The 10,724-nt window shown below is 32.8% G+C and overlaps 1 protein-coding gene across 12 annotated transcripts in view; it reads left to right on the forward strand.

The window, feature by feature from the left end:
- Positions 1-10,724, forward strand: part of LOC127721436 (aminopeptidase N-like) — a 121,499-nt gene that overhangs the window by 45,465 nt on the left and 65,310 nt on the right. The window contains exon 21 of one of the 12 annotated variants that reach the window (XM_052228157.1): positions 1,654-1,881. The exons of the other annotated variants lie outside the window; for them this stretch is intronic. Coding sequence (XP_052084117.1) covers positions 1,654-1,794 — 141 coding nt within the window. The 3' untranslated portion in view covers positions 1,795-1,881. Of the gene's footprint in view, positions 1-1,653; positions 1,882-10,724 lie in introns of those variants that run through there. 12 annotated transcript variants of the gene reach the window in all.

A 10,724-nucleotide genomic window follows, 5' to 3' on the forward strand; every position in this document is an offset into this window, starting at 1 on the left:
TCTATGAGAATGTTGTGTTAGTTTAAGATATTTGGTCTTCTCTATGAATTTATTCTCTGATTGAATAGATTGATTATTAGTTAAAGACTTCGTAATAACCTGTTTTGCAAAATGTCAAGGACTTTTTCATCGTTACTGGTAGCCTTCTATACGTTTAATCTTCTAATGTGTTTCCTACAAAATCATCTTAAATTGGATCCCAGTATTTAAAAGAGGGACGAAAAATACCAAAGGGACAGTCAAACTCATGCCACTGGACGTCAAGCAATCAACAATCAATCAATCAATCAATCATAGATCGAAAACAAACTGACAACGCTATGGCCAAAAATAAAAAGACACACAGACAAATAATAGTACAGATGACACAACCTAGAAAACTAAAGACTAAGCAACACGAACCCCACCAAAAACTGGGGGTGATCTCAGGTGCTCCAGAAGGGTAAGCAGATCCTGCTCCACATGTGGCACCCGTCGTGTTGCTTTTGTTATTACAAATCCGGTAAATAGTCTAATTCGGCAAGTCACATTCGTGAAAAGGGAAGGGTATTGTAGTTACGACATAAGGAACATATCCGATATCATCTGTGAAACGGTTATTCCATAACGGTCAACTAACTCGTGATGGCGTCCAAAAAATTTACGAAGGGATGATTTCAACTTCACCATTTGGAACTCTTGGTTTAATAGCTTCCTTGTGAGCAGCAATCCTCTATCAAGGAAATCATGATAGGAAACACAAGCCCGGGAATACCGTATCAATTGGGAGATATATACTCCGTATGCAGGCGCTGCTGGAATGTTGCTACATAGAAATGGAAAGTTCACAATTGGGAAGTTAAAATCATCTCTTTTGTCGTAAAGTTTTGTTTTTAACCGTCCCTCATTGTCAATTTCTAGATGTAAGTCAAGATATGAGGCAGACTTAACTGTATCTGTAGTATCCTTTATCTCTAGTTCGATGGGATAGATTCGTTCAACATAGTCACCAAATTTAGTATTATTTAGTGAAAGAACATCATCTATATAGCGGAACGTAGAGTTAAAGGATATTGCTAACTTCTTATCTGTCTTCCTAAGAAGTTCCTGTAAGAAGTCAGCCTCATAAGAATAATGAAACAAGTCGGCAAGAAGAGGGGCACAATTGGTTCCCAGTGGAATTCCAACAGTCTGTTGAAAAACACGTCCTGGCTTCATTTACAAATGAATTACTGAAAATCGTCGGTGAACAATAGTTAATTACAGTCTGTAGAATTATGAGGGTCTGGATGGGGAGGGGTTCCTTCATTTATGTATTGTTCAAATTTTTATGCCATTTTTTCAATTTTTATAGTTTTTGCCCATTATATTCTATTCTTTATATTTTAGCTCCTCATGATTCTATTTTCCTTTTTTTTGTGTTCATTTTTCTCTATTCATTTTTTATCCATTATTTTTTATTCTGTAAACCCCTATCCTCACCCTAATTAATATTCCGTAAATATTTAGAAAACCAAAGTTAAGTGTTTTTGTTGTTCTGTTAAGGATGTAGAGATATTTACTCTCCGTTTTGACACTCTAGGTTTACCATAATTTTGTACCGTACCCAATTGATAAATTTTATTTCGTATACAGTGACTGACACTCCTGTTCATATTTATCTTTATTTTTCAGTTTGCGTACTTAATTAAAGATTCCCCAACGATGAAGAAATTGAATCATGCACCAGGGTTAGAACTATCGAACAGCAGATACAAATGGAGCAAAAGGAATTATCACAATATAAAAAAGTGGTTGCTAGACAAAAAACTTTGAAAGTCCATATATTTATCGTGTATCATCAGCCATTGAACGTACATGTTTCAATGGTCTGGCTATTAATCAACAAAAATTTTATCTGCATTTTGAGTCGGTGTTGTTTTTAATAGACAGTTTATGAATGTTTATATAATAGTATTATTTATATTTTATATGAAGATATGTGAAATTTACGATTAATATATAAGCTGTGTCGGTTAGAAATCGGTCGTATGCAAGTTCACGTAAACATGTACATGTATAAGACTTTGATTGATTTACAAAAATACAAAATAAAAGATGAATTTTGGTCTGTTTTATAGGGTTCTTATAACAATTCAATATTCAAACAGTTACAGACTTTCCGAGGATATTTTTTTCAACTCGAAATAGTTTGGTCAACAGATGTATTGATATTTCGTGTGCATAATGTCAATTTCTATCAGACGCAGCTCATATGTAATTAATGTAACATGTTTGTGTAAAATAACTAGATATCCTTATACATATCCATCTTTTGTTTAGTTTCATAGGCCAGCTAAATTTGATTGTTACAATTTATCTAATTTGAATATGTAAGTTCATTTCAAATTGATTGTTTCATGACACATCTAGGATTTTTATGAATATTCATCTTGAAATAATTTTATCAAAATTTTGGTATATCAAAAGAAAATGTTACTACTAAGGGTTAATGATTAATATATTGAAGTTCATTCGTCTCTTTTTCCTTATGCATGTCTTTTGTCGTATTATGTACATGTGTTATGCACAGTACATTTGACTGAAATTGCAATTACAAAATAAAACGTGAATTAACTTTCGGAATACTTCAATTAATTTGATAAAAAAATATTTTCAGCATAACAGATATGGGAAGAAAAAATGGTAGATTGTGTTCTTTTTCAAACAACAGAAACATAAGACAAAACTGAAACACTAAAATGACCGAAAAGAGGGTAAAGCCGACAAAAGAAGATGAAACACTACATATTAAACCATAAAAGAGAAACAAAATAGTATTTACAGAAATACCGAACACCAGGGTAAATTTAAAAAGGAAAAAGTCAATAAAACCTTTAAAAAATCCGACGATCGCATATATCAACCAACGGACCAAACGACTGTCATATTCCTGACTTGGTATTGTCATTTTGCGAACAAAATGCTTGGTTACACCTGATATTTTAACTAGCTAAACCTCCCAATTGTGTGACAGGTTTTGTAAAAGTTTCATTATATTGACAAAAATGGATAAACAGACATAACTGGCTAATGTGACTGACAGAGAACCAAAAACTGTGAAAACAAACAAAACAGACAAACAACACAACCGACTTAAAAAAAATCTAAACAAACATTTTAAAATCAAATTGACAAACTTTGTGCAGTTATTGTAAGCATCTTATGGGCCGACTAAAAGCTTATCTCCAAGTAAGTTTTCTCAAACTATATCATAATGGATATATATGTGGGAAAATGTTTCAAAAACTAATATTGTCAAATAATACAAGTTACAAAAGAGGGCAACAAGAATCATTTTATAGGCAGGTTTTGATATCTCTTCATCAGTTATGTTTAAAAAGTTAAGATGGCTTACCATTTATAATACATTAATAGTTTATGATAGTAATGGTTAATAAGTGTATGAATATACTAGCACCTGAATACCTATCTGAACTATTTTCAAGTTGTTCAGTTGTTATTAAATTCGCATTAAGATCATCTTTCCAAAATAATATATTTGTTCAATGATATGAAACTAATTATGGTAGATAAACTTTTATGTATTCTGGAACCTTGTTGTGGAATTCCTTGCCTTTGACTTTGAAGGAAAGTAAAAGTGTAAATGCTTTAAAAACAAAAAGTCAATGTTATCTCTTGAAAATACACGAATAGAACTTTTTGCAGTTTTAATGTAAACATTTACTACAAATGTACTTTTTATTTAAGTAAATTGTAATTGTTTATCTGTACTATATATGTGTTCGTGTATGCAGTGTACTATATTTTTGCTTTATTACCCTTTTGTTTATGTATTATTATCTTTTAATTAATTGCGTATTCTTATATGCAGATTAGAAGGCCACGGGGCGGATTAACTGTTATGTTAATTGTGTAACCTTCTGAAAATAAAGAATTCATTATATAAATAAATCTGACAAAGACACCAGCTAAAATGTTTGTGTAGCAGATAGGACATACAGTATAGTTAACATAGTGTAATACAAAACCTCCTCAAAATTCGATGTAGAATCAATTTATTCCGGTGGATAAACAACTCAAGCTGCAAGATTGGAATCCATGGTTATCATCATAACAATTTAAATCTGGTTGTAAGTCAGACTCAATGATTATTTGTTCAGTAAAAGGCATAGAGATATTTCAGCAACAATAATTGGAACTAAACTCATCATAGATATCATTATCATTTTGTACGGCGGACGCGCGTTTCGTTTACAGAAGACTCATCAGTGACGCTCGAAACCATAAAAAAAAAAAAAATAAAAAGTTCAAAATAAAGTACAAATTTGAACAGCATTTAGGACCATACATTCCGAAAATTGTGGCCAAATACAGCTAAAATATTCTATTCCTGGAGTAGAAAATCCTTAGTATTTCGAAAAAATTCAAAGTTTTGTAGAGAATTAATTTATAATTTTGACCATATCATTGACAATTCATCTCAAATGAGAAGTGTTGACTACTGGGCTGTTGATATCATTGAACATTTGAATATCTGTGTACCAGATACACTTAATCCATAAACGCCTTCTTTGTAATAGCAGAAGACCTTTGACTCTGTGTTTTTTCCGCTTCAGATAATGGACTGCGGTGTCATTAATTCTTTGTTTGTATTTGGCTAGATTTGACAGTTACTACTTTGGATATAATAATCTGACGATAAGTGGTTCATTTTTAATGGTCTTCATTTTCTGTTTTGTCTAATTTTAAAACATTTTTCTTGTTTTCTTATTTTTTTGCCCATTTTTTCTTTATAATATATTTAAGGCCCCATTATTCTCTATTCTGTAATTCTCTTTTCCATCTTACGACAGTCCCATATTTCTGGAATGACATATCGGAATTGTTTGTTTAATCGAACAGTGTGTTACGTTCACCATTTCCAACAATTATGTAAGTTTTCCATTTGTTCATCCAAACAAACTCAAGTTATGGTACAACATAACGGGCGTATAAAACAAAACCTGCCGTCTGATCGGTTTATTTTTTCATTTTGTCGTATTTCCTATTGTAACTAAGTCTTGATGGGTAATGCATGAACTAATTCACGTATCATCAGCAGTTCATAAATAAATTTTCTTTTTAACTTATGTATTAAAAAATGCTAACATGTAATGACGTCTTTATACATCATCTATTGGATGATGGGTGTGTACTTATGTATATATTAGTCTGAGATACATGATTGTTTTAACTGTTATTGGCTTTCTTCTATTTTTCAGTAGCCGTGAGTATTTACATCTATACTTTGATTCTCTTCTTTGTGATTTGCATCGTTCTGACGAGTTCAGCCTATTCCAACTCACCATGTGCTTTAATGTTTAGCTGTTACACCCTTGTCCCACGAAAACATGTTTAACCCCACCACATTCTATATGTCACTGAAGTCATGCGCCAGTAATTCAGTGGTTGTCGTTTGTTGATGTATATCATGTTTGTTTTTCCTTAATTGTTTTATACACAATCCAGGCCATTAGTTTTCTCGTTTTGAATTGTTTTACATTTATCCTTTCGGGACCTTTTATAGATTGCTACGCGGTATGTGTTTCTTATTGTTGATAATCGTACGGTAATCTATATTTACTTACTTGTACGTAACTAATGGAAATTTGTTTCATTGGCAATCATACCATATCCTCTTATTTCTATAGTACGAGAAAGTCAATAACGTCTATATACTGCTGCGTCGGATTTAAAGGATGAGTGTTGTTACTCTTTACTTTCTTTTAAACGAGTTGAGGTGCAACAATCTTGTGGAAACTGTATGAGGAGAGGAATATTTGAAACACGTCAATTTTGGTAAACGAATGTAGTAACATTTTTAAGTGTAAATCAACTGCATTCAATCAAGCAGAAGACAACAAGTATCTTTTTTTTTCAGAAAATAAATTGTATTACTTCATTTACGTTCCGTAATATTTTGTGGGATTCAATGTTTCAATGATTTAACATATATTTAATTGTTACATGTTTATTCTACTTTATCAAATACAACCAATAATGCAATAAATCTCAGATCATTCAAGAAACAGTTTCAAACCTTATAGTGGGATAAAATATGCCAAGTACATGTATAACAAACCATACATGCCAACACTCCCATTTTTAGCGGGAGTCTTCGCACAAACGACAAAATTTCGAAAATAACCCGCTTGCCGGTCCGTGTGGAAGTAAAGAACCTCCTGCATTCGTATGTTCTACCCACGTTCGTATTTCTCGGGATTTTTCTTAATGTCAATGAAAATAAACAAACAATGATCAATAGTTTGAAAGCTTTAGCAAGTTTAGTGAGTAGTTCTTATGTTCGATTTATCAGTAATCAAAAATCCTTTCTGCCACACCAACACGAAAGAGGTCTTTATCTTGATCAAGCAACAGTGTGAAAAAAAATAAAATATAACTGCAAATATCAAGCAAAATGGATGAACGATTTTTCATTTTTTTTCGACCAATTTCACTGGGCAATTCATCTTTATTCGGCATGACCAAAAAGAATGTTTACTTACTATATTGTTTAACTTACTGCAAATGTATGTACATATAGGTCTAAACAAGTGACAACTCTACCACAGATCCATGCATTGGATCACCAATGAAGGTGATACACGGCTGAAAACACATATTATATTCATAATTACTCTAAATATCAGCACAACAATGTTAAATCTGCAAATTTGCGGAAGCATATTTTTGTACTTCCCTCGCCGGGATTCAAACTCATGCTATGGGGATATCGAGACAACACCGCCTGCACTGTGTCCATCGCTCTATACCACTCGGCCACCTAGACTGAACATAATTCAGTTTTCGGTGGCCCAGTGTTACCTTTCCTCGTCAGTAGAATCTAGAGTTGTAACATAGTACATGATATATAAGGCATGAAGGCTCAGATTAGCTAAATATCTATCGTAAAGGATCGTAAGAGAAATAATTATTTTGAGTACGTCTAAACAAATGACAACTCTACGACAGATCCATCCAGTGAATCACCAGTGAAGGTGATATACGGCTGAAAACACATATTAAATTCACCAAAGCATGAGTTCAGAATTTGCAGATTTAACTTTGTTGTGCTGATATTTAGAGTTATTATGAATATAGTGTATATATATACATGAGATGGAAATGGTAGAATATGGCAACTGTTAGTATCATCTCGTCCACTGGTATGGGTATCTCTTTCACTCCTGCAGAGCAGCAACGGTTGGCAAGAGGACAAATTCTGCTAATGTCCATAATGTTAGGCTAGCCTAGTACTTATTAATTTCTGGACAAAAATGAGTTGGATTTACCCTTCATTACATAACACTTGTTCCATTGATTGATAGCGTTTGAATTTGTCAGTTATTATAGACTTCACCCTTTTAGAATTTGCATAGGAGTACGTTATGATCGTTATACTATTTTTTTATTACTCCATGTAATAGCTCTAGAACTGAAACTATGAAATATGAATATATATTATTAAGGAAATAAGTGTTGTACCCAATGAACAGTATGCTTTAGAGTTACTTCTGTCTGATGATTTAACATGTTTAATGTTCATTGTTTTGTGATCAGTCACATAATGTTTTTCTAGTAATTATGTCTTGATAGTTAAGACAATCTTTTGTATTTACACAAAGCAATATATAATGGTTATAAAGGAAAACCAATCACCTCAGACATGTTTCCAGACATTAAACAAGTATTCCCCAGTTCCAATGTTTACAATTTTTGTGTCATAGAAGAATGTTCTGGCCTTTTTTGAAATGTCAACAAAGACTCTAACCAAAATGACAAAATAAAATGCACTGCACTTCTGTCAATACTCTGATCACAAATGAGAGAAAACGGTTCGGTTTTGCGCATCTAACTACTTTTCCTCAAGACTGGATGCTATTGCTCTCTTAATAATTTGTCAGCAAGTTGTGTTCTGCCACAAAATTAATAAATAAGTATTAGCCATGATCAGTTGGCTTATACATTGGTACTTATACATCCCGATATTGTGTTAATGTGCTATGGTAAATATATGTATTCTTGTCTTTCGTTATTGCTAATGTGCTTTGTCTGTATGCTTTTTTGTTTTTCTTTGTTGACATATTTATTTGTTTTTATAGTGATTAAGATTATAACACAATGTTGTCTGCTGTACCCCCATTTTTGACATTTTGACATATTATGTTTATTTGTATTGTTCACACGTCGTAGTCAATATAATGGAATTTTATACGACTGTCATACAAGTGAGATGTTTAGCTAGCTATAAAACCAGGTTTAATCCCCCATTTTCTACATGGGAAAATGCCTGTGCCAGTTCAGGAGTGTGACAGTTGTTGTCCATTCGTTTGATGTGTTTGAGCTTTTGATTTTGCCATTTGGGTGGGGACTTTCTGTTTGGAATTTTACTCTGAATTCGGTATTTTTGTTAGTTTACTTTTGACTGGCAAATTTATCGTTTGGTTTCTGGAACACGTGGTGAAAAACCTAATCGATTGTCTATTCTTTTAAGCCTCCTCTGCCATATTGTGAGTGTAACACGTATCATGCATTTTAACGTTGTGCAGACCACCAGAAGCAACCAAACATTTTATATCTATAATATTTCAGTCAAAGATAGTGAAGGATACCAGCATGATGATTATGACATTGGGCCTTCCAACAAGAACCTTTCCAGCAGACAACCAAGATTACATTAGTTCAGGTATAACTGTCCACTTACATTGTATGATTTAGTGTTTACCAATAATTATTATTTCAATATTTTTGTTTCTTTTCCAAAACAGTGAGGACCTTCTAAAACAGAGTAACAGAAAACATAGATACAGATATTTCCATTTGATGACACTACAGTGAAAGACTTTGCATTTTTTATCCCTATGAGAAGAATCCATCTATCTTCTAACTGTGGTAAGTAAAATACATAATGGTAATTTGCGTATTTTCTTTTTTAAGTTCTAAATATTGTATAAAGATTTACACATCTTCCAGCTGACGTCAGCAGCTAAACACCCGAAATGGACAGAAGGGGAATCGGATTATATATATATCCTTATTTGCCTAAGCTAGCTCTTACATGTGTTGTCCTGCCAACTAGTAATACATGTAGTGAGCGTTTTTTATCAATGCGAAAAAAGAATCTAAAATAATAATGAAATTGAGAATGGAAATTGGGAATGTGTCAAAGAGACAACAACCCGACCAAAGAGCAGAAAACAGCCGAAGACCACCAATGGATCTTCAGCACAGCGAGAAAATCCCGCACCGGAGTCGTGCCTCAGCTAGCCCCTAAACAAAAATGTGTACTTGTTCAGTGATAATGGACGTCATACTGAACATAGGTTAGAATAATATGGTCATAATTATAATCAGCTGTTTACAAAACATAGAATTTTGAAAATGTTTAGGATTTTCTATCCGAGGAAAAGACTTTCTTAGCTGTTTTTTTCTAAACCTTTCAGAATTGTTGGTCTCCAATGCTCCTCAATTTCTTACTTTCGTTAGCCCTAATAACTTGTTTCCATTTGAGCGTCACTGACGAGTCTTTGGTGAACGAGGCGTGCGTCTGGCGTACACAATTGTAATCCTGGTATTAATGATCAGTTTGTTGATTAATATGTGGATCTTACTTTGTTAACCTTTCTATCAATAGACAAATTCTATCTTATAGTTTTCAAGATACACGAGCAACAAAAAAACAATTAAGCTCTTCATTTCAGGGCAATATCTCCTATGAGGAGTCCATGGACAGTTTCAGCTATATTTGATCTTTTTATGAGTACAGATTCTGTTACAAATGATACACTGACATATGTTGAATATACCACAATAATATTATGTTGGAAAGTACAGAATGAATGTTAAAATATCCGAAATCACATATATTACACATTATGTTCAGTGAAATATATCTTTTTAACCACGTTTATCATCACAAATAGGTGTTCACTGCATAAATAAACAAAACCATCATGAAAATAAAAAAAAAAAAAAATACAATGTTAACCAAAACGAATTCATACTGAATGAGACAGTCATTGCATTCCATTTTGAATAAAGAGATGATGTATTGTTGCCAATGAGACCACTATCCACTCAAGACATAAGGAGATGATGTATTGTTGCCAATGAGACCACTATCCACTCAATACCTAAGGACAATGATGTTAACAATTACAGTATATATACAGCCTTAACAAATAACCAAACCCATGCTGTAAATTCATATAAGGAACTGAGTTACAAGAACATGTTCTATTTGCCGTTTCCACTTTAATGTTATTACCTTAAATACGGATGTAAGGTGTCCCTGTTAATTTCAGAATAAATTACATTTTTAAACTCTTTATTATATCTAAATGTAAATGTTCAAGTATGGAAATGGTTTTGCTTGGATTTAGTTCTACACAAATGTAAAGCACTGCCTTTGTATCAACGAATGCAGGTTTTCTTGAAATAAGTTTGTATAAAAGTGGTTTGTTTTTACACCTGTCATAGTATAAACCTTCTACAACTTCCGCACCGGTTTGAAAAGTACCACCCTATACATCACTACGTTCATGTTCTAGAACAAAAGGTTTTCAGGTTACTGTCATTACATAATATTCAGAGTTAAGGTCATCTGTTAGAACAGCTACAACGGAACAAACATCAATAATGTGTGTAGCTTCAACAAAGTCTTTTTCGCAATTAGTTGGTTTCAATGGCCTGTGAATTTATTT

Source organism: Mytilus californianus, unplaced genomic scaffold (genome assembly GCF_021869535.1).
Source record: "Mytilus californianus isolate M0D057914Y unplaced genomic scaffold, xbMytCali1.0.p SCAF_12, whole genome shotgun sequence".
Classification (NCBI taxonomy): Eukaryota; Metazoa; Mollusca; class Bivalvia; order Mytilida; family Mytilidae; genus Mytilus; species Mytilus californianus.